The sequence below is a fragment of the Cololabis saira genome, chromosome 1 (genome assembly GCF_033807715.1).
Source record: "Cololabis saira isolate AMF1-May2022 chromosome 1, fColSai1.1, whole genome shotgun sequence".
NCBI lineage: Eukaryota > Metazoa > Chordata > Actinopteri > Beloniformes > Belonidae > Cololabis > Cololabis saira.
The window spans coordinates 22,254,846-22,279,053 of record NC_084587.1 but is presented as its reverse complement, the minus strand read 5'-3'; the positions used below and the strand labels follow the sequence as shown (position 1 = coordinate 22,279,053).

The window sequence follows — 24,208 nt, the reverse complement described above, 5'->3', positions numbered from 1 at the left end:
ACGCCTCATTCTTCAGGTGTACCCACAGTCCTCTGGCGAGGAGTTCAGACAGAGCTGTCTGGATTTAGATAAGAGGAGGAGAAAGGTTGAGGGAGAACCGGATAAGATGGATGACAGCTCTCTTCCTGTGCTCAGAGAAACATTTTGGTATTTGCGGAGCTAAGCCAACCTATCTCATGTCAGCCTATTGCAAAGCTGCAAATATGTAATCCAAATATCTTCAGAAATTATCCGAACATCCAGACTGAAACTTATTTAGTTTTTTCCTTTGAGCCAGAAGGTCACTCAGAGAGTCAGCCAAGCAAAAGAAATGCAACTATTTTTCCTAATTTATGCTGTTTTGGAGGTAAATTGGTGATTTAGAAAATACTGACCTGAGATCAGACAGACATTGTGCCAAGGTCTAAAATTTAATTCTCTGTGTTTCTCTTAAATTTCACAGAACCTTCATTATACTTTGGGGAAATTGAGTACATTGTGGAGGAAAGTGCAGGCTACGTCGAAGTAAAGGTCTGGAGGACAGGCACCGACCTGTCCAAGACCGCTACGGTCACGGTCCGCTCCAGGAAGAGCGAGCCTGTTTCTGCAGAAGGTAAAATAAGCACGTCAGCAGAATCACCTGCATCCAGTCATTAAATTAAACTGCAGTCACAGTCAGCGTCTTCTCTCCCGTCTGCCAGCTGGAATCGACTACGTGGGTATTAGCCGCAACCTGGACTTTGCACCTGGAGTGACGATGCAGACGTTCAGGGTGACTATCCTGGATGACCTGGGCCAGCCGGAGCTGGAAGGACCTGAGACCTTTGATCTTGTGCTGAGGATGCCCATGAACGCTGTGTTAGGAGAGCCGAGCAAGACCACCATCACCATCAATGATACTGTCACTGACTGTAGGTGTCAGATGTTTTCAGAACTTTACACTTTATATATGTATATATGTATATATACATATATACATTTTTATAAATATATACATATATACATTTTTATATATATACATATATACATTTTTATTTATATTTATTTATATTTATTTATATTTATTTATATTTATTTATATATATATATATATATATATATATATATATATATATATATATATATATATATATATATATATATATATATATATATATATATATATATATATATATATATATAGGACTGTCTCAGAAAATTAGAATATTGTGATAAAGTTCTTTATTTTCTGTAATGCAATTAAAAAAACTAAAATGTCATACATTCTGGATTCATTACAAATCAACTGAAATATTGCAAGCCTTTTATTATTTTAATATAGCTGATTATGGCTTACAGTTTAAGATTAAGATTCTCAGAATATTCAAATTTTTTGAGATAGGATATTTGAGTTTTCTTAAGCTGTAAGCCATAATCAGCAATATTAAAATAATAAAAGGCTTGCAATATTTCAGTTGATTTGTAATGAATCCAGAATGTATGACATTTTTGCATTACAGAAAATAAAGGACTTTATCACAATATTCTTATTTTCTAAGACAGTCCTGTATATGAATTGATCTAAATCTATAATGTGGATCTGAGGGAATGCAGAGTTTCAGAATATGTAATTATTTATTAACTAAATACACAAAAGACTTTGCTACTACGACTCAAATTTGTGAGGATTTTATTGATTCATAAAATAATTTTGTCTTTTCAGTGCCAAAGGTTCAGTTTAAAGAAGGAAGCTACAAGGTGGATGAGTCGGATGGAGAAGTAAGCGTCACAGTGTACCGCAGCGGTGACATCAGCCTCAGATCCACGGTGCGTTGCTACACCCGCCAGGGCTCGGCTCAGGTCATGATGGACTACAGCGAGAGGCCCAATACTGATGCGTCACTCATCACTTTTCTTCCGGGTGAGACATCACGTGACTCTCATTATGTCTCCTAGAAGCTCCCTTAATCATCCCTTCTTGTTTCTTTAATTCTACGCTCACTCTATTAACTCCCCAGGTGAGTCTGAGAAGCCGTGTGTGGTGAGCCTGATGGACGACGTCGTCCACGAGGAGGATGAGGAGTTCCGTCTGGTGCTGGGAAATCCCAAGAGCAAGTCTCCGTATGGAGCTGCTCTCGGGGAGCAGAAGGAAGCGCTGATCACTGTCACGGATGAGAAAGATAGTACGTGCTTGCTCACATGTATTAAACTGTGTAACATTTAATTTATGTTCCTTAGGGGATCTGCCTTGACTGAAGCACTTCGTGTACAACCAACTGATGACACAGTCTGCTGTCCACTTTGCTTCTTGTTTTAGAGCCCATCATCCGTTTCTCCGAAATCAAGTATAGCGTGCGTGAGCCCCAGGTAAAGGGGGATGTAGCAATCGTCAAGATCCCCATTCTGCGTCTTGGAGACACCTCAAAGGTCTCGTTGGTGAGAGTGCACACAAAGGATGGCTCTGCGACCTCCGGAGAGGACTATAACCCACTGTCAGAAGGTGAGACAACTTGGCTGGGACTTGTGTCGGAGACTTGTGCAATGTTGCCCGCTGACGTTATGGTATGTGTCTAAGATGTGGAATTCAAGGAAGGGGAGAAGGAGCATTTTGTGGAGATCGAGATCCTGTATGACGGTCAGAGAGAGATGAGGGAGGCCTTCATTGTGCACATGAAGCCTGACGACAACATGGTGGCTGAAATACAGGTGAGTTAAAAGCCACATAAGCACTTGCATGCAAAAAAAAAAAGAAAAATATCAACACCAGCAGCAATTCCACACCATGGATGGTACAGTAGTGGAAGTCCACACACGTGAACTCGCTTCCTGTCATGTCAGCCTGTGTTAAAATAGACAGGCAGCAGCTGGCGTTGCTGTCAGCACACCCGAACCACAGTTTTATAAAAAGCTTTTCCCTCTGGAATGAGATGCTGAGGGGAATGTCCCTGCGGAGCCAAAGAGCAGACAAACCTATAAACAGAACTGTGACATTCTAGCCATGCACGGACCACTCACACATAAGAAATAGGTCATTCTTTGCTAAATTGTTTTGTCCTTCATTATACTGTAATTACAGTATTAAACCCCAAGGGCCTCTTTCCTCTGATTGATCTATGCCAATGACAAAGTGTTTTTAATTAGCAGTAACTGGATAGTTATATATCAAATCTTTCATTATCTTGTATTGTTTAAAAATATTTGTGAGAATCAGAAGTCTTTGAATATGTACTACATCTGGAATCGCTTAGTATTTTGTCTATACTTCTTCCAGGGGTGACAATTTCCGGAAATGGTATTGCAATATTTAAGACGGGTGAAAGAATGTTGTTTCTGCTCCCCACCAACATCCAAGATGTAGTTTGCAGACATAGGTCCGGCTGCTGATGTCTTATCCTCTTTCTGCTAGATGAACAAAGCCATGGTGTACATTGAGGAGATGGACAGCGTAGCAGACGTTACCTTCCCTGCAGTTCCCCAGGTGGTGTCTCTGCTCATGTATGATGACACAGCTAAAAGCAAAGACAGGCCTCACCCTCCCAATGGATACCCTGTTGTGTGTGTGACGGTAAGTGCGGCCCTGCTTTCATCACTTTAAAGCTTAACAAGCAAACCATTCCCTTTAAATGCATGTTTAAACAAATGTATCAATCAATCAATCAATCAAATTTTATTTATATAGCACCTTTCGTCCAGGTACATGAAATACAAGGTGCTTTGACATTTTGATTGAAAAATAAGCATAATAAACAAATAAAAACTGGGAGACCAAAAAAATAAAAACTGGGAGACCAATGCACCCTGACATACAATATAAAATATATAAAATTTATAAAAAGATAAAAGTTCAAGGATTAAGGCTAAAAAAATAAATAATAATAATCAGTCCACAACAATAAAAATAATAAAAACATTATAAGAGATGGATAAATAAATAAAACAGATACCTTTAAAAAAATTTAAACGGAATAAAACTAAAACTATAAAATGTGATGCTACATAAAAGCCAGACCAAAGAGATGAGTTTTTAGTCTACGTTTAAAAATGTCCACATTTCCAGCTCCTCTCAGATCCTCAGGCAGGCTGTTCCACAGTTTTGGAGCATAGTGGTTAAAAGCAGCATCACCAAATGTTTTAGTTCTACTCTGTGGAACAGCTAAAAAGGAAGAGCCAGAGGATCTGAGGTCCTTCCTGGTTTATAGAATAAAAACATCTCTGAAATATACTCTGGCGCAAGCCCATGTAGCGCTTTATAAACTAATAAAAGAACTTTAAAATCAACACGAAAACTAACAGGTAGCCAGTGTAAGGTTTTTAAAATGGGCCTAATGTGTGCTCTCCTTCTGGCCTTCTGGTATAATAGTCTATATTTCCTTAACCTCCTTTCAGGCCTGCAATCCGAAGTACCATGACTTCGATAAAACAGGCTCTATCTGCTCTGCGGAGAACATCAACGACACTCTCACGCAGTACCGCTGGCTGGTCAGCGCTCCCACCGGACCAGACGGCGTGACCAGCCCCATGAGGGAGGTGGACACTAACACCTTCTTCACCAACACCAAGTCTGTCACCTTGGATTCAATCTACTTCCAAGCTGGTTCCAGGGTTCAGTGTGCGGCGAGAGCCTTCAACACCAACGGAGACTCTGGCCTGGAACTGTCCAGTTCCATCGTTGTGATCAGTAAAGAGGAAGGTGCGTGGAGGAAGTGGGTATCTGGCCCAGACATCCGGTTAACTTATACTGGTCTAAACTGACTTTCACTCCTCCTCGCAGGTATGTGTCAGCCTCGCATCCCAGGAACTGTCGGAGCGGAGCCTTTCTCTGCTAAGATCCGCTACACAGGCCCAGATGATCCAGACTTCCCTAACCTCATCAAACTGAGCATCAACATGCCACACATGGATGGTAAGAAGCTCATTTTATTTTTTGTAATACATGTTAGGTTTTATTTTTATCTTTTCTCAGTAATATTTGTCTGTATGTTAAGGAAATATAACAAAAAATGTTGAGTTTGATTGACATACCCGTAGGCGGTGGTAATTTTATTTAATGTTATTTTAATTTTATTTTAGTTGTTTTTATTCACTTAGTTGTTTTTTTTTTATTATTATTTTTAATTTATGTTATTTGTGAAAGGGGCAGATCAGATAAGATTCTTCTTCTTTCTGCTCCCTTTTCATTCATAAGTTAGGAACATTTGTATTTGTGTTTGTATTAAATTGTTTTGTTTTTTGAATGAAATAAAGAATAAAATGAAATGAAAATGAATATTTGATCATAAGTAGGCCTGTGTTGACATTTTTTTTTTCCCGATTTTCATTTTAATTCCTGAATATTGATTCGTATGTCTAAAGATCGATTTTTTTTCATAATTACATTTTCGCCGGGTGAACTTTAATGCCAGTAGTCATGTCATTTAATTCACACATGTGCATGGTGTGAAACTATCAAACAATTAACACGGCGTCGAAGAGTAGCTGCAGTGTTGGGCTGGTTTTTAAAACTCCTGAACTAAATAAACTTTTCTTTGGAGAAAAGTTGGGGACACTGTACGCTTCTCTGCCTCCTCCCGCCCGTTATTTTACAGTCATATAATTCAGGCAACGGATCAAAAAAACACTTTTAATAACACTAACCCAAATCAATCGGATCGAATCCGATCAAATCCTAGTAATTGATTCTGAATCTTAAGAATCGGAATCGAATCGATTCTTGACATTTGAATCGATGCCCAGCCCTAATCATAAGATGCCTTTCCGCTCATTAGGAATGCTGCCAGTGATCTCAACGAGACCTCTCTCCAACTTTGAGCTGACCCTGAGCCCAGACGGGACCCGTGTGGGCAACCACCGCTGCTCCAACCTGCTGGACTTCAATGAGATCCAAACCGGCCACGGCTTCATTACCGATGCAACGAAGAACCCTGAAATCATCGGGGAGACGTCACCCTACCAATATAGCACTTTCATGCGCTCCACCAACTCCCTCCGCTTCTACAGGAACCTGAATTTGGAGGCCTGCCTCTGGGAGTTCACCAGTTACTACGACATGTCAGAGCTCCTGAATGATTGCGGAGGCTCCATAGGCACGGACGGACAGGTAAAAATATGTGTCACTGCAAATGCTGCCCACTACGACGAGTATTAGGGCCAAACTAAGACAAAAAAAATAGGAAATTACGAGAATAAAGTCATAATATAATGAGAATAAAGTCGTAAAATTACGAGAATAAAGTCGCAATGTTGTGAGAATAAAGTCGTAATAGAATAAAGTCATAATATTATGAGAATAAAGTCGTAAAATTACGAGAATAAAGTCGTAACATTACGAGAATAAAGTTGTAATGTTGCGAGAATAAAGTCGTAATAGAATAAAGTTGTAATATTATGAGAATAAAGTCGTAATAAATAAAGTCGTAATATTATGAGAATAAAGTCGTAAAATTCCGAGAATAAAGTCGTAAAATTCCGAGAATAAAGTTGTGACATTGCGAGAATAAAGTCGTAATGAATAAAGTGTTAATTTATGAGAATAAAGTCATAATATTATGAAAATAAAGTGGTAATTTATGAGAACTCTAACAGGAAGAGCAGTCTTCTCCCTGTGTTAAAATGAAGAATATTGAGCATCTTGTGAAGTTATATTTATATATTAATTTATAATATATTACAACTTTATTCTCGTAATATTACGACTTTATTCTCGTAATATTATGACTTTATTCTCATAATTTTACGACTTTATTCTCATTACATTATGACTTTATTCTCGTAATTTCCTTTTTTTGTTTTTTTTTGTTTGGCCCTAATACTCCGTCGTAGCCCACACTGGTCAGTTAATGTAAAAAAAAAGACATGCAACCCGCTAACTTGGGGTAATAAACACGGGATATCCGGCTGTTTGTTGCGACCCTTGTTGGGGCAGCATGGTGTCTAAGTAGCCAGAATTGTCTCTCATAGTTACAGAAAAGTCCCCCCAATGCAAATCCTAGCTGGGGGACTTTCGGTGCAGGGTTTATATTGTTCTCCCTGTGCTTGTGTGGGTCTCTCCACAGACCAAAAACATTGATGTTAGGCCAACCATTCGTTCCATATTGTTGCCCTGTGGTGGACTGGTGACCTGCCCGGGGTTTCTCCTGCCCTTGGCTCATCACCAGCTGGTGTAGCCTTTGGCCGACCCCCGTGACCCTGAATAGGAATGACATGGGCGTAGCGAATGGATGGACTTTATTTTGTGCTGTGTGATTCTGAGTCCAACAATGAGTCAAAGAGGGCTGAAAATAAGCGCAGGCATGACTCCAGTTTTCAGGCTTGAAGCGTATGAACATGCCCAAGCTGCAACAGCCCCAGTTTCAAAAAGATGCAAATGATTCTCCTTCAAATGTTCCAACATTACCCTTTAAATGATCGATTTTTCTTTGTAGGTGCTCAACCTGGTCCAGTCCTACGTCACCCTGCGTGTCCCTTTGTTCGTGTCCTACGTCTTCCACTCTCCTGTGGCTGTTGGAGGATGGCAGCACTTTGACCTGCAGTCAGAGCTCAAGCTCACCTTTGTATACGATACGGCTATATTGTGGCAGGAGGGCATTGGCAGTCCACCTGAAGCCGAACTACAAGGTACTTTCTCAGATGTTCCTGGCTAGTTTTGATAGGGGAAAGTGGGGTTCATTCATGAAAAGCTATAAAATGTTGTCCTCTGCTCTAAATAGGAGCCATGTACCCGACCAGCATGCGCATAAATGAGGAGGGGCGTCTAGTGGTCAACTTCAAAACTGAAGCCCGTTTCAGGGGACAGTTTGTTATGTCTCATTCAGGTATGAGAGTGGCACCCACATGCATACACACATACATACATACCATAGACCATCCCGTGGGATCTGCCTCTATACATGCAGCCGCCGATTGGATTACTCTGTGGTCTATTCATCTATTTCTGGAGTTCCATCTCAGGGTCTTCCTGTGTGAAAGTGCCAGAGGTCATTCAAGCAAATGTCAAAATGACCCTGAAATATTTATTGTTAGACAGAAAGTGACACAAGCAATGTGAGATGTGACCAAATAAATATAGATGTGGTTGGTATTTTAGATAGGAAAAGAATGCAGAGGTAAAAATGTATGACTGATGGATGTTTGTCACCAGGAACCAGCGTGTCATCCATGGTGATGTGTGCTGAACATCCTGGGCTGACGTTTACGCTCGCCTTGGTCAGGACGGAGCCGACGTACAACCAGCCCATGCAGCAGTGGAGCTTCGTCTCGGACTTTGCCGTGAGTCTCTGCGCTAGGGTTGCCACCTTTCAGAAATAGAAATAAGGGACGACCTGATTTCAGCAGCGCAGGAGCCAAAAAAAAAGCCCCAAAACTTCTATACTGAATAAAAATGTGTTTATTTTATATGAAAAAACTAAATGCTTTGATTTAAAGTTTAAAGTGCTTTAATAACATTGAACTTGCATGACTGTACAGACAGACAACCATACTAGCAACTGAAATATCCTCCTATGCTATGTATGTCCACATCAGCCCAAATGTATAATATAGCCTACAGGTGAAGAATATGGTGTAAAAGTTAATTTATTTCAATAATTCAACTAGAATATGGTGTAAAAGTTAATTTATTTCAATAATTCAAGTAGAATATGGTGTAAAAGTTAATTTATTTCAATAATTCAACTAGAATATGGTGTAAAAAATAACTTGTTTCAATAATTCAACTAGAATATGGTGTAAAAGTTAATTTATTTCAATAATTCAACTAGAATATGGTGTAAAAGTTAATTTATTTCAATAATTCAAGTAGAATATGGTGTAAAAGTTAATTTATTTCAATAATTCAACTAGAATATGGTGTAAAAAATAACTTATTTCAATAATTCAACTAGAATATGGTGTAAAAGTTAGTTTATTTCAATAATTCAACTAGAATATGGTGTAAAAGTTAACTTATTTCAATAATTCAACTAGAATATGGTGTAAAAGTTAATTTATTTCAATAATTCAACTAGAATATGGTGTAAAAGTTAACTTATTTCAATAATTCAACTAGAATATGGTGTAAAAGTTAACTTTTTTCAATAATTCAACTAGAATATGGTGTAAAGGTTCATTTATTTCAATAATTCAACTAGAATATGGTGTAAAAGTTAATGAAAATACGGTACAAATCGTGTCCCGTATTAGTTCAATACGGGACGCAACATTTTTTTCTCAAATAAAGGACAATTCCGTATTTTACGGGACGGGTGGCAACCCTACTCTGCGCTATGCAAGCGCCCCTCAATTAGAAAAGTAAATGAACATTCTTAGCAATTGAATCACATCTCTGCCTGGTCTGTAGGTGCGGGACTACTCTGGGACATACACGGTGAAACTGGTGCCCTGCATGGCATCACCAAATGGAGAGTTCAGCATCCCTCCCGTCTGCCACCCACGAGAGCCACTAACCTTTGACATGGACATTCGCTTCCAGCAGGTTAGACTACAAATTTTATATTCTTCAGGTTGTATTCATTATTTTCAGATCTAAAACTAAAAAGAGTAAGGTTTTAGATCACCTGGAGGACAACACAAAGAAAGGCTTTACGGCCTTCACTAACCACTAGAGCCTTTATCATTTGACCTGTTTTCTCTAGGTGAGTGACCCAGTGGCCGCTGAGTTCAGTCTCAACACTCAGATGTTTCTGCTGTCCAAGAAAGAGTTGTGGCTATCTGATGGCTCCATGGGCTTTGGAGAAGGAACTGATGCTGCTTTTTCAGAAGGTAGTTCACAGTTGCCATCTAGTGGTTTTAAGTGGGGTTACAATTCAGGACCATGTCCAATCTCTCTCTATATATTTGTACTTCCCTTCAGGTTCAATGATTTATGGCCGTGTGATGGTGGACCCAGTCCAGAACCTGGGCGACTCCTTCTCCTGCAGCATTGAGAAGGTGTTCCTCTGTACCGGAGCAGATGGTTACGTCCCCAAATACAACCCTACTAATAAGGAGTACGGCTGCCTGGCTGATGCTCCCTCTCTGCTTTACAGATTCAAAATCTTGGTAAACAGCAATAATGATCTGAAGATAATAAAAAGGAAGAAAGGCGGGTATGTTTTTTTCTGATTCTGATGCATTTTGTTCTTCAGGACAAAGCCCAGCCAGATACCCAAGCTTCAGCATTTGGTGAAGTTGCTTTTAAGGCCACATTGGCTCAGGACACCCCTGGAGCATTTTCTTTAGTCATGCAACCAGGCTCGGATGGCTTCACGTTATCTTCCTCCCCACTCTTCCAGGTCAGTGTAATTGTCAGACACCACGTGTTTACCAGTGGTGGACAGTAACGGAGTAAATTTATTTGAGTACTGTACTTAAGTACATATCCAGAGGATTTGTACTTTACTTGAGTATTAGATTCCTTTGGTACTTATTACTCTTACTTGAATACATTTCCAAGACAAATATTTTTACTTTTACTCGAGTAAATTTCTAGGAAGGCTGAAAAGTACTCGTTACTTTCAGGTCTGCTCTTTTTTCTTCTTCCGTAAAATCCTATTGGACACAAGCTGTTTTTGTCAAAGGAAGAGACCTATCACAGTGCACGCTCTCCACTGGGATGTACGTAAAGCGGAAATACGTCAAGCCTCTGAATGGCTGAATGGGGAGACAGTTTGTTATGCTCTATATTGCTATATTGTACTGGTACATGTCCTTCCTGTAAAGTTAAGTGACTTCAACATTGAGTTATTGAAAGCAGAGATGTAGTTTTTTGTAAAGCAGTGGTCTTTGAGGGGGATCCAGACTTAGTTGGATGGTGCAGGTTCATTTGGTTTCAGTTCATGATTGTTAATAAACTCTGCATCATCTGCTGTCCTCTTATGATCCCATTCATTTGATTTGTTTTTGGTGTTTCTGCAGGTTCTATATAACATTGTGGTTCTAAAAGCAGCACATCAGTGCAGCTGGTTTCAAAGAGTTAATTCTGAGAAACAAGAGTTAAAAGATCTTTAAATTAATTTAGAAAAAATATAGTAATTTACTGACGTGGAAAATAAGAAATTTACTCTTACTCTTACTTAAAGTAAATTTAAAAGCATTTACTTTTGGATACTTAAGTACCTTTAAAAGCAAGTACTTTTCTACTCTTACTCGAGTAATATTTTGACTGAGCTACTTTTACTTGTAACGGAGTAAATTTTGACCAGTAGTATTTGTGCTCTTACTCAAGTACTGGGGTCGAGTACTCTGTCCACCTCTGGTGTTTACACATCGCATCAACACATAAAGAGGGAAAATTAATAGGAAACATGTTGGGCTTCTTTTTTTTACCAGGTGGCTGCAGGTCGGGAATGGTTCATGCACACCATCTACACTGTCCGCTCCAGAGAAAATGCCAACCGCAACATTGGCAAGCGTAGCCTGGAGTATCTCCATCACAGCATCTCCTCTGTTGAGCATCCTCAAACCTCCAACGCAGCCACTCGCCACCGCCGTGCTGCCTCTGCCTCCTCCGGTCAGGCTGCTGGCCAGGACATTGGCACTGAAAACAACCGGGGAACCAATATCCAGCACATTGCTCTGGACCGGACAGACCGCCTTGTGATCAGCCAAAGGCAGCCCTGGTCCCCTAATCACGACGCCTACCTAGAGCACCCTCTCCTGGAGAGTTCAAGCAGAGAGCCCGCCGACACCTCCTACCTACCCATGTTTGTGGGCGTCGCAGGCCTCATCATCCTCATCTCTGTCATCGCCATTATTGTCATCCTGCTGCTCCGGCGCAAGAGGAGAGAAAAGAAAGCTCAGTTCCCTCCGTACACCTCCTCCTCTTCTTCCGCCTACAACGGCTACAGCCATGGCCCTGCGGGCACGTGGAGCAGTCCAGACAGCACTGAGGTCTAAAGGTGGAAACTGCTCCATCACAAACATCTGCCCTTCTCTAAAAGACTGTAATAGTCTCCTCCACCACTGTGCCTTAGATTCCTACGTGTGTAGCACTGAATAGAGAGCTCTCTGCAACCTACGGACGGTGTGAGATGTAGTGCTCGGAGTCTACATGCAGAGATGCATCAGTCTCGAGGCAATTTCTGACGACGGTTAGTTTTCACAATACTGTAATGTATGTTTGAGCCTTGATTTCAGAATAATGAAAATATGTAGAAGCCCCTTTGAAATGATAATCGCCTCTTTAATTGGTTGCCCAGGTGTAAGATATTGCAATTCATTTGGTCTTTTCAAATGCGTGCGGTAAAGGAAATATGACTAATTCTGAAGCAAATGGTAACTGTTTCTCTGAAGAAAATTTACATGCTTATCCTTTAAAAATGTTTTTTTTTTTGTATTACACTGATTCATGCCATTCATTATTTTATAGAGTAGAAGGAAAACTGGACTGAATGTTAGATGAAATTGACCTGAATGAATGAAAATGTTTTTAGGTATTTTTCTGTTGCGCTTTCAAAAGCCTGAGGTACATCTGTCCACCGCTGATGACAGTGCCACTAGTTATTAAAAAGGGATTGTACATGCCATTTTAGCCTTTTGACAATGCAGAAACCCCGCTTTTTTTTTTTTTTTTTTTAAATTGTGTTTGACAGAAATGTAGCTTAATTCTGATGCAAGTTTGTGTACATATCACAGCAGGACTGACAAAAAAGGTATTACTACACCCTGGTGACACTTGAAAAATTGATGAACCAATGTCTTTCTGGTTTGCTCATCACTCCTAAAAAGAAACATTTTTCTTCTACAGCTGAAAATATTTGTAACAAATTGCTAGAAGACCTTTATGGCTTTTCTTTTTTTGTGACAACTTTAAAGATTTGGATGCAAGAAAAAGTTTGGCTGCCAAATATAAAAGTCATTTTTGATTGAGTCTCTTTTTAACCAGACGTTTTTTTGTTTTTTTAATTATAAAAAGGGGAGGTTTATTTGTGATGTTCAAAAGGACAATATCTACCTCACGTAAGAAGATGAAACAACAAACCTCTTTTTAAAAATAAAAAAGGTACATATGATCACGCAATGGAATGCAGTACAACCTGACAGGTATAAATACAATTATTTCAGTTAATAACTAGTAAGAAAAAAAAGGGCTAACAAACAAAAAACTACATCAGCACAGCTGCAGTGTCTAGGTAGGTGACAACACAGGCTCTTAAGGGAGCGCTTTCTAGTAAAAAAAAAAACAACCCCAACACAAAAAGATCAGTCCATCAGGAACTTTACGAAGTACACCATCACAGACCGCAGAGAAATACACGCTACGACTAAAGGTACTGGAGCTGGCTGCCGCTTTCAAATTCTCACAGTGCAGGTTGTAAGTTGCTTTACAATTTCAGCTTTTTTCTGCGACCCCGACCATCTGGAGTTCCTTCTGCCTTTCGTTTCTGCGCCTAAAAAAAAAAAACAAGGAAGTTGTCAGAAACAGCTGTGCCATCTTTATAAATACATCCCGAGGCAAGTTTCATGCTACTAATTAAAATGTGTCCAAAGTAAACAACTCTTCATATTTCGGTGTGTTTTTTATGTATTTTAGTTGATTTTTTTTCTACGTCGCATGAAAAACTCTTGGCAGATTACTTTGGATCTTTAACATGAGATGAATTTGTAACTTACTGAGCCCCCCTTTGGTCCGCGCTTCTTCTTCTCTGCCTTCTCTCTCTCCTCCAGCTCCATGTTCTCTCTCTCTATCAGTGTGATCAGAGTGTTACATCGCCTCTGGAGCTCCTACGGCACAAAAGGAAGGGGGAAAAAAAAGAATGAAATTACATATTTATTCATAAATAAAACTGTGTACACACACACAAACAGGAGAAAATATCTAAAGAATACAGGAATTTCACCATGGCAGTTCTGGATTTGAGGAACCAGTCGAAGCGGAACTGAGGCGAGTTGCGGATGCACTGACGAAGCTCATCGTACACGCTCTCTTTATCGAAGCCCAGTTTGTGAAGCATGCAGATGAGGAAACGGTCCTCTTCCTCTGTGTAGTTCTTGCCTTTGTTGGTGCCATAAGAGATTCTGAGCTGATGGAAGGGAGCCTTGTAGCGACCGATCTGGAAGAATATTGCAAGAAAATTGGAAGAAAATGCGAGAAGCTCTGTTGATCAGGAATGCTGATTTACTTGCTTAAACCATAAATAACGAGCCACATTTCTGACAGCCTGCTACCTTTGAGTCCAGAGCTTTCTTGATGCTGATCCTTCTCTGAATCCTGGATTCGCCTCTCTCTATCTGGGCCATGATCTTTTCAATATCCTGCAACTCATTGCAGCGTTCCCAGAATACAGCTGGAGGAATACATATAAACAAGGAGTTACAAAATATATCCAATGCAAAACTTAAAACAAACAAAAAAGAAAGAAAAAGAAACTATAGCTCACCAGAATATTCCATGACTTCTTCTGGAGTTTTCCCCTCAACTTCTCTGGCAATGTTTTCAATGTCATCTCTCCCCCACTTCTCATTGGCTTTGATGAACTGGTTGAAGTCCCGTTTGTTCCAAATAGTAAATCCCTGCAGTAAATAAACACTTGATTAATGTATGCACAACTGAGACTAAAAAAAAAAAACAAAAACAAAATGAAACAATATTCAATCACTAAAGGCTGAATTAAGGTTCTGCGTCAAACCAACGCAGAGCACACGCCGCAGCCGTGACGCCGTCGTGAACCCTTCGGACTTCTCCGTCACTCCATTTCGTCGCGGTGCAGTACCCCCCGTGCCTGCTAGTTAGCTATCTTTTTCTGAATGGTTTATCCGACTTTTTCCGGTCACAGTAAATCAAGGAGATAAGGACAACTATTGTGCAAAAAAACAAAACAAAACAAAACAAAAAAAAAAAAAAAAAAAATCACATATAAATGAAGAAAAGAGCCCTGAAAGTTCACGACTGCTTCAAACCGGAAATGCGTTGCTTCCAAGTGAACCAATCACCGCCCTCTCCGTCTGCGTGTGGTCTGCGTCGCCTCGACGCATAGTTACAATTTTTGGGAGGTGCATGTCAGTGACGGCGCAGGTGACGGCGTGTGGTCTGCGTGGACGAAAACCACACGCCGTAGGCACAGCGTCGTTTTGACGCAGAACCAAACCTCAGCCTTTACTGACAGCATCAGCAAAAAAATTGGGATGATGACTGAAAGTCCACTCTACTTGTTGCAGAAGGTTTTCCTTCTCCTCCAGTTCTTCCTCCGTCAGAGCCTCGGCCTCATCGATCTTGCCCTGCTCCTCTTTCTGAACTGTAGCTGAGTTTGGTAGCTCCGGATTACGAGGAACCTGAAATGACACGTGACCATGAACAATTTGAAGAAGATTCTAATGACAAAGACAAGTAGGAAATGTCCTCTATGTACTTCTTTTACATACCTTGTATCCTATTGTTTTTCTGTAGAACAAAATTTCCTTTTCTAGAAGCTCAAATAGCCGAGGAGGGAAGAACTGAAAGTCTTGGACATTTGGTTGCTTGGGAGGACGAGGAGCCTGGAACATTGACATTGATGTTACAGTTTTTACAGCACTAACGCTTTACATGCGCATGTCTTCTGTAGGCTGCTCTGGTCCTACCTTGGGCGCTTTGGGCTCACTGACTCGCAGAGCTTCTCTAAAGTAGGCGTCCACGGCATAATTGGCTTTCCGTTCTCTCTTGGGTGGCTCGATCCAGTTCGTAATGACCTGAGAAACAAAGCAAAGACAAGAGTCAGATAAACATTGAACGTTCTCAGAGTGGGGAGGATTTAGAACATATGCTGTTGCTGGCTCAACCCTTCACCTTTTTCTTCTCTCTGTAGTCCTCTCCTTCAAATGTGTACACGCTGCTGTTCTCCGTGTCCATGGTGAAGTTTCTGAGAGTGCTCTCACCCAGAGATGACAGTTTCTCCTTCATCTCCATTGTCTGGAAAACAACACATGTAATATTTCAAATTGAGACCAAAAAAATAAGCACAAAAGAAACGGTTGATCTGGACTGTAATGATTCTAGACTCACCTTCCTTTCTCCTCGCTCCAGAATTTGATCAATGTCATCATCTGTGATCTCACTGTCCTTGGAAGCAAACACATGCGTCGCACCGTGGCGGATGATGGACAACATCTCATCCTTACCTATCTTGTTTGCACTTGGATCCACGAGTCGTCCTATTAGATGGAAACATGTAGGAGAAACATACCGTCATGTCTACAACACTTACTGGTCTCCATCCAGTACTCTATGTGGACTGTGGCTTTTAATTATTCATGATAAAAAGAAGAAATAAAATGTGTTTCTTAAAGGGGACCTATTATGGCATCTAATAGCTATTTTAAACAGGCCTTGAATGTCTTAAAAACAAGCTTTTGATTGTTTTTTTTTATATAAATTAGAATTCAGCCTCTGGGCCATGTCTTTATCTTTACCGTTTCTAACCTCATTATCTATGCAGGATTCTGAGTGGGCGGGGAGGCTATGATAATGAGGCACTGTGCTGATTGGCTGCCTGACGCAAATACGCGATACACCGCAACGAAAAAATGGCGGAAGCTCCGGCCGGCGGAGTTAGTTGTGGCCATGGTTTCATCGCCCGTCTTTACATAACAACAGGAGCAGAATCTGAACGGCTCGTAGAAGCCACATCACACTGGATGGCTCATCCGGGCGGCTGTACAGACACTGCAGAATTTGGTTACTTTCCTCCTTTTCTGAGTTGGCAGGCTGAGGGGAGACCACTTTATATATGTTAAAGCAAGAGAAAACGGGTTTTTCATAATAGGTCCCCTTTAAAGAATACAAATGTATTTTTCTATCTGCTGTAAAATCTATCACAACACAGGTAGGTGAAAAGAGTTACCTTGCTGAATGACAATAGAGTCCAGGCGGAGTTTCATCTCGGCCCTCTCCACAATCCTCTCCTCCACGGTGTTTTCAGTGATGAAACGGAAAACTCGTACCTGCTTCTGCTGACCAATCCTGTGAGCTCGGTCCTAAAATGAAAACAAAATTAAAATGGTTTAATAAAGTTATTTTGCCATTACAATTTAATTAGCTAATTATTTCAGAGTGATGATCAAAGCTAACTAAAACTAAAAAAAAAATGTCTTGTCCGACAAAAGAATTAGCAAATTAAAAATAAAATGGACTTGTTATGTTTGCTTTTAATTAGAGTGAATGGATGTGCTTCTGATTAGAGTGAATGGATGTGGAAAGAGTATCGCATCAGGGAACACACCATAGCCTGCAGGTCCACTTGGGGGTTCCAGTCAGAGTCGTAGAGGATGACGACATCAGCAGTAGCCAGGTTGATGCCCAGGCCACCAGCCCTCGTGCTCAGCATGAAGATGAACTTGGAGCTGTTGGGTTCGTTGTACGCATTGATGGAGATCTGTTTATTAAAAAAAAAAAAAAAAAAAAAGACGCATTCAAATGAGCCTTTTATTGCAAACATAAAACAAGTTGTAATTTCAGCACCTTTCAAAAAAATTATTATTATTTTTTTTTTTTATAAATCACATCTTACCTGTCTCTCCTCGTGTGGCGTCTGTCCGTCCAAGCGGCAATACTCATAGTTCCTCCACATGCAGTAGTCTTCCAAGATGTCCAGCACCCTGGTCATCTGACTGAAGATAAGTATACGTGAACCTAGGAAGGAATAACCAAAGAAGAAAAAAAAAACAACAAAACTTGATTATGATATGTCAGTTTTGGATATACACATTCAGTGTCAACACTGGAAAATAGATAAAAACGGAGAGTTCCGTTTCCAATGGGTGATCAACACACCCTGCACTTTCATCTTGGGCAGCAGCTTGTCCAGCACCATCATCTTGCCACTGTTCACCGCCAGGTGGAGGTCAGTTGTGTAAGGTGGGCCAGGCTCGGCCCCGTCGAATAGGTACGGGTGGTTGCAGCATTTCCTCAGCTGCATGAGAACGTTCAGCAAACGCATCTTGTCCGTTTTACCCGCAGAGTTCAGAATGTCAATGTCCTTCATCAGAATCTTTGTGTACCTGATGGATTGAGGCACAAAAATAAAGGTTTTGTTTTTTGTAGCTCTGTGATGCACTAAAACTGAGGCTCAACTGAGGATACTCACCACTCTCGCTGCATCTTACTCAGGCCCACATATATCTTGATCTCTTTCTTTGGCAGCAGAGTCTTCTCTACATCCGCTTTGATACGTCGGAGCAAAAAAGGGCGCAGCACCTACACGACATCATCCGTAAGGGATTTCAAGAAGTGCATCCTCAAATGTTATTCCCTAAAACCTAGATGTCTGCATTCAAATTGAAATTAACTAACATTCAATACTTACAGTGTGAAGACGTTCAACCAGTTTCGTATCACCCAAGCAGTTGTTTGTGTCAAACCACGAATCAAAATCCTTAAAAACAATTACAAATTAAATAAGTGTTAGAATGCTACATGTCTTAACAGAGAGAAACTAAGGGCAGAGGTATTTCAATTAAAATCCTAAAATAAACACGAACGGTAGTTGAAACAAGTCTTACCTCTGCTGAATTGAAGACATCAGGCAGCAGGAAGTTGAGCAGAGCCCAAAGTTCGTGAAGGTTATTTTGAAGTGGCGTACCGGTCAAAAGTAGGCGATTGGTGGTTTTAAATTCACGCACAATTTCTGATAGCTATGGAAAAGTGAAGACAAATAATCTTTGACATTTTCTTGCAAAAACACATGTAAAACTATGCAAATGGCCATTTTATTTCCGCAACTGCCTGACCTTTGACTTCTCATTCTTGATCCTGTGAGCTTCGTCAATGACTAAGTATCTCCAGTTGAACTTTTTGAACACGGCCTTTTCAATGATGAGCATTTCATAGGACGTCACGCACACATCCCACTCTCCAGGCAGCAGCACATCTCTGACCAGGGCGTTCTGCAATTGCCACAAAGATATACAGAGATGTTTCACATCTGACTGAACTTCATTCCAACTAAACAAGTTCTATGCAATGTACTAAATGGAACTGTACTCAAAATCATCATAACAGTGAATATTTAAGTTAACACTCCAATAGTCATTCATCCAAAAATATTCTACACAGCCTACCCTCTCATTTCTGTCTCCAATCAGACAGACTGCACGAAGTGAGGGCACCCATCGCTTGAACTCGTTCATCCAGTTGTAGAGGGTGGACTTGGGAACCAGCACCATGTGGGGACCGGGAATATTTCTGTAATGCTTCATGTAACCCAGCAGGGAGATGGTTTGGAGAGTCTTTCCCAGTCCCTGATAACAAGTGGACAGGGCAAGCGGAGCATGTTGTTAAACAGAATACATCTGACAACAAAAAGGTAATACCAGTGCGGAAGTAACAATTTAAAACTGGACCAGGTACTGACCATCTCATCTGCAAGGATACCATTGATTCCATTCTCATACAAAGAAATCAGCCAGTTCAGACCACGGACCTGATAATCCCTCATTTTTCCTGATTTTACATCTGAATAAAAGACAAGTAAACATAAAACCTGCTTAGCTGGTCATCATATATATTTGCTATATACTAGCTCTTAACGCATCAGTCAATTTCACACAAACGGGTTGTAGCTTACAAGATGGAGAGTCATCAAAGCGAGTGCACACATTAGTGGTCTTTGTGCTCTCATTCAGAAGTTCTTCATCCTCCTCTTGCTCTGTGCGACGGTGACGGTTGCTGTTAAACAGAAGATGACAAAAAGGTTTTAAGATTAAAAATGAGAAAAAACTTTCTCGGCCCATATAAATGGTTTTGATGGGACAGGTTCTTACTCTCCAGCAGAGAGCAGGTTCTGTTTCTCATCTTTCTTGATCCGAGGGCGTCCAGGTTTCATCTTAAGAGGGGATGTGGGAGTCTTCTGTGCAGCCGGTTGGATGAAATGAGCAAACAACTCTGTTTGCTTCAACAGATACTCAAATCTGTTGGTCCGGTCTGTTTGCTGCACGTGAAATTAAAGGCTTATTAAAGTCATTGAACCAAGAGGAGAGAGGCAAGCCACATAATGTTAGCTGATAACAAAATATACTTACCACTTTCTCCTCATAACCTGCAGAAGACTCTTTGGTTGGTGAGGAGGATGCATCTTGTCCGTCAGGACCTGCCTCTGAAGAAGACTCTTTTCCAGCATCTGAAGAGTCAGACTTCTCCTGAGACAGATTAAAATAACAGTTGTGTTTAGTGGCTGTTTGGATGTCTACACTTAAAGCATCTAAGAATGGATGATCAAAAGTGATGTAAAGGAGATCACATCAGGTGCTTGTTTTTTTTTTTACCATCTACTGAGTGTAATTAAATTGTTTAAATATTAAAATTGAACTCGTATAAACATGTAGCATCATTAACAATAGCAGCAGTGGGGGACACAAATATATATTTCTGATGGTTTCAACCATCTGCTTTTCTCGATTTTGGTTATGGGAAATTACTCTAACAACCATGAAAGATTATGAGAATAACTGGGAAAACAATAATAGTGACAAGCCTACTCAAACATTCAGTATTATATTTATTGATATAAGGTTTCTCTTCTTCTGAAATACTTTCTTTTCTTAGCAGAAAGGACATTTTTTGGGCTACAAGTCATTCACAATCAATAAAAAACAGGTGTTTGTGATTAATTTGTGCAGTTTAAAAGGAGATACACCATGAATGCTGTTAAAATACAAACATAAAACCATTCACCAATCACTAATATAATATGTCATATTTATGTAAGTGGCTATGGTTTCTGTCCTTTTGAAATTATAACTTTGTGAATAACAGAGTCTGATAGCGCAGCGTTTAACTTAGTGACTTGTCTTTAGTGTATGTTGAATATAGCTGGTATAAAAGTCAACTTTCCAACTGTTGATCTTCACATATTTAAAGAAAAACATTTGGTCTGAGAGTTTTAGGCGAAACTCGACCCAAAGAAGTGAATGCTTGATCTGTTAGTTCCCTATGAAGCTCCCAGACCCCTTAGGTCATCTGAATCTGGTTTGTTGTGTGTCCCAAGAACAAGAACCAAGCAAGGTGAGGCAGCGTTCAGTTATTCTGCTCCTCACCGGTGGAACAAACTTCCTGTAGACCTGAGGTCTGCTCCAACTGTTAGCTCCTTTAAATCAGGCCTAAAAACATTACTGTTTACTGAAGCGTATTCTTAAATTAAATACTTACCTGCTGTACTTTAACACCCTTACTTTTGAACAACTTGTGTTTTTTATTATTTTACCTCTTTTCATTTTATTTTTACTGTTTAATTGCTTGCCGCTTTTAATGTTTATGTAAAGCTTTGAATTACCTTGTGTTGAATTGTGCTCTACAAATAAACTTGCCTTGCCTGAAGCAACATCACTTCTCCGCCACAACAGGATTTTACTGCCCTGTCCCTTCTCAAAACGAAGAGGGTGGTGGGACAGTTGAGGGGTGCTCCTCATTTCTAATCATCGTCTTCCTTCGTTACAACAAAGTTGTATAATCACCGGTGATTACAAGCACCGAGCTGATCTGGAAGTAACCAAAAATAACCAAAAGTGCAGGGTTTTTCCTCCGCCTAATTCCGTGCTAATTCCCAGCTCTCAAAACTCCGACGTCATGAAAATTGTTATTTTCTGGCAATTTACAAAATGGACTGGATGGATGTTATTTTAACTGCAGTTGCAGCATTGCGCCGCTGTGAAGGTGCTGTATCAACGACAGTGCACCAGAAGAAGAAGACTAAATCTCGAGAATTATTTTCTGCGTTTTTCCGCTATTTGTTGTATTAAAAATCGGCGTCCTGGTTTTCCCTGGCTGTTCAAACAGGTAAATATTGTTTCTTTTGCATCCGAGCATGTCTTTTTTATTCGTCTTATATTCGGTATATGTACACAGTACTTTAAAAAGCGACCTCGCGACTAGGAGAAGCAAGAGTGCAGGTGAAACGGTGCAGACAATTAACGTTACAGGCAGTTAAAAAGTAATAAATCATGTTACTGACGAGATGCAGCAATTTTGTCAGGGCTGAAAGTAGTGCACAAATATGCTTGAAAGGTGATAGCGAAGGTCAGAGTGGACAGGACGAGTTGGCGAGGCGAGGGTAACGTTAGTCAGTTTCAAAGTCAATAGGCGCATATCAACGCGAAGCCAACGTGTACGTGATTTAAGCATCACTTTTTATCCATCTTTACAGATCTTCTCAAAAACACAGAGCCAGTGGGTTTGACAAACGGTGGCTGAAGAAATGTACCTGGCTCAGGCTTTCTGAGGAAGGTATTGTCTGTTATTTATGCCAAAAGCACTGTGCCCCCATGCAGCAGACACTATCACTATTAATGCATGCATTATCCCCTTTAGAAAGGGCGCATTTGGGCAATCAGTTTTCTCTTATAAAACAGCACCTAAGTGGAATAACATCCCACAGAACATTAGAGAGTCCATTTCATACAACGTCTTCAAATATAATCTTAGGAATTGGTTGATCGATAATCAAAGATGTGAACATTGATGTGTATACTATCGATGTGGGGATGAACTGTGTATATTGTAAGGGTTGAATTATATATGTTATATGTTATTGCTGATGCGTTTGTACTTGTGTTTTAATCTTTTTTACTAGGTACTAGCCTATTATTTCTGGCAGGGGGACTGCCAATGTAAACTAGCCTTTTGGCTACAATTGGGTACATTTACATTTCATTTTATAAAATGTTTCTTAATGTACGTTGTCCCTCTCTAACAAATAAAAATAAACTGAAACTAAACTGAAACTTGTATGTCAGTGTGCATTGGTCTCCCAGTTTTTATTTGTTGGTTTATTATGCTTATTTTTCCATTCAAAATGTCAAAGCACTTTGTATTTCATGCACCTGGATGAAAGGTGCTATATAAATAAAATTTGATTGATTGATTGTTGCAACTGCTGCTGCTGCTCTGTGGGCGTCCCTGCTGGTTGGAGGGACAGAGCTGCTGCTCCTGGTGTTGTTACAAAACGACGGCATCGCCGCGGCCAGTTATGCCGCGTTCCATTTGTCCTCGGAAGTGGGGATTTCCCAGTTCCCAGTCGGAATTTTCAACTGGAACGCCCCTCGAAGTGGGATTTCCCACTGGGAAAGTGGGAGAGTCTTCACCACCCCCGAGTTACCATTCCAAGATGGCTGCCCCGGTTGTAAACAGTAGAAGAGAGCTCTGTAAAAATTCGTAGCACTTCATTCTAGTTTTGGTCACACTAAATCAGTCGTATACAAGTATTGTTTGGCATATATATGCTGCTATAGTGTAATTTACATTATTTAATTTACATTTTTTGTAACTGGAACGCTGATAACTCGGCTATGACGTCATTCCCAGTTCCGACTTCCGAGGTAAATGGAACGCAGCATTAGCCGCTACGGCAAAGCTACATAGCGGCTAAGTAGCTCAAAGAGTCCGTATTAACACTGGTGCAAAAGTTCAACACGGACGAAACAAGAACCCCATACACGAGTATTCATACGAATTGCTAGCCGAGTGACGTTTGTGAGACATGTAGACGTTGAGGAGAAGAGAAGAAGCCAGTTTTATCCTGAACTCTCACCTCTGCTGCTGCGGCTTCTTCAGGCTCCGCCGGCTCTTCCCGCGGCTCCACGCACTCAGCGCTCTCCGACATCTCTCTCAAATTTATCTCTTCTGCTTGGATATATATCCTCTGCTGTTGTCTTCCTTGGGTGGTGACGCTTAAGAGCCGTTGGTGGTTTTCCGAACTTTAGCGCCGTAAGTGGGAAGATCGTGTTCTCTGTTGTGAAAGACGCGCCGGCGGCAGAGGGAGGCAGCACGTTCCCGCTAGCAAGACCCTGCTCTTCCCCGCGCCTCACGCAGGACCTCGCGAGGACAACCTCTATCGCGAGATTTGTCTGTGCTGCGTTCACAGGCAGATCAGAATGAGAATCAGGTTTATTGGCCAAGTCAAACAAGACAGGGAATTTGACTCTGTTATTTTCGCTCACTGTACAGTAAAAAGACAAATGACAGCTCTTATTAACATGGGTGCACACAAGCCGGGACTCGAGGGCTAGTCTACTGCATGTTTTAGATGTTTCCCCGTCTTCAACACACCTGATTCTAATCACTGGTCGTCATCAACATGTCATCAAGGTTTACACAACTCTGTTGGTGACACAGCCTTTGTCTATCAGGGTTGTGTTGAGGCAGGGAAACGTCTAAAACGTGCAGTAGACTGGCCCTCGAGTCCCGGCTTGTGTGCACCCCTGCTTATTAACATATATACAATTTTTAAAAAAAAAATCAGAATCAGGTTTATTGGCCAAGTCAGGTCAAACAAGAGGGGGAAATTGACTCTGTTTGTTATTTTCGCTC

The 24,208-nt window shown here is 40.6% G+C and overlaps 2 protein-coding genes across 2 annotated transcripts in view; one reads left to right on the top strand and one right to left on the bottom strand.

Annotated features, from left to right (window-relative positions):
- frem3 (Fras1 related extracellular matrix 3) overlaps positions 1-13,339 on the top strand; it is a 38,159-nt gene extending 24,820 nt beyond the window's left edge. Inside the window, exons 7-24 of the mRNA XM_061718283.1 lie at positions 443-592; positions 681-890; positions 1,682-1,879; positions 1,977-2,141; positions 2,276-2,458; positions 2,534-2,664; positions 3,365-3,523; positions 4,345-4,648; positions 4,730-4,861; positions 5,724-6,055; positions 7,380-7,572; positions 7,665-7,769; positions 8,096-8,223; positions 9,293-9,427; positions 9,588-9,714; positions 9,806-9,993; positions 10,080-10,226; positions 11,263-13,339. Of these exons, the coding sequence (XP_061574267.1) occupies positions 443-592; positions 681-890; positions 1,682-1,879; positions 1,977-2,141; positions 2,276-2,458; positions 2,534-2,664; positions 3,365-3,523; positions 4,345-4,648; positions 4,730-4,861; positions 5,724-6,055; positions 7,380-7,572; positions 7,665-7,769; positions 8,096-8,223; positions 9,293-9,427; positions 9,588-9,714; positions 9,806-9,993; positions 10,080-10,226; positions 11,263-11,829 (3,554 nt within the window). The 3' untranslated portion in view covers positions 11,830-13,339. The remainder of the gene's footprint in view (positions 1-442; positions 593-680; positions 891-1,681; positions 1,880-1,976; positions 2,142-2,275; positions 2,459-2,533; positions 2,665-3,364; positions 3,524-4,344; positions 4,649-4,729; positions 4,862-5,723; positions 6,056-7,379; positions 7,573-7,664; positions 7,770-8,095; positions 8,224-9,292; positions 9,428-9,587; positions 9,715-9,805; positions 9,994-10,079; positions 10,227-11,262) is intronic.
- smarca5 (SWI/SNF related, matrix associated, actin dependent regulator of chromatin, subfamily a, member 5) lies at positions 12,774-23,696 on the bottom strand. The gene is made up of 24 exons (XM_061718295.1): positions 23,430-23,696; positions 19,927-20,043; positions 19,669-19,835; positions 19,473-19,573; positions 19,260-19,360; positions 18,967-19,146; positions 18,637-18,792; positions 18,409-18,540; positions 18,213-18,281; positions 17,994-18,103; positions 17,681-17,907; positions 17,418-17,539; positions 17,130-17,282; positions 16,752-16,884; positions 15,914-16,062; positions 15,698-15,820; positions 15,493-15,600; positions 15,295-15,408; positions 15,082-15,204; positions 14,313-14,445; positions 14,101-14,219; positions 13,773-13,985; positions 13,546-13,656; positions 12,774-13,322 (listed from the first exon to the last, which is right to left on the bottom strand). Exons 1-24 carry the CDS (start codon positions 23,499-23,501, stop codon positions 13,257-13,259), a joined length of 3,099 nt encoding a protein of 1,032 aa, XP_061574279.1. The 5' UTR covers positions 23,502-23,696; the 3' UTR covers positions 12,774-13,256.
- Between the last annotated feature and the right edge of the window lie 512 nt (positions 23,697-24,208).

Coding starts and splice junctions, on each gene's coding strand:
- smarca5 (XM_061718295.1), bottom strand. CDS start 23,501: ATGTCGGAGAGCGCTGAGTGCGTGGAGCCGCGGGAAGAGCCGGCGGAG. Junction 19,147..19,259: donor GTATCCTTGCAGATGAGATG/GTCAGTACCTGG, acceptor ACTTGTTATCAG/GGACTGGGAAAGACTCTCCA. Junction 14,220..14,312: donor AGAAGTCATGGAATATTCTG/GTGAGCTATAGT, acceptor GTATTCCTCCAG/CTGTATTCTGGGAACGCTGC.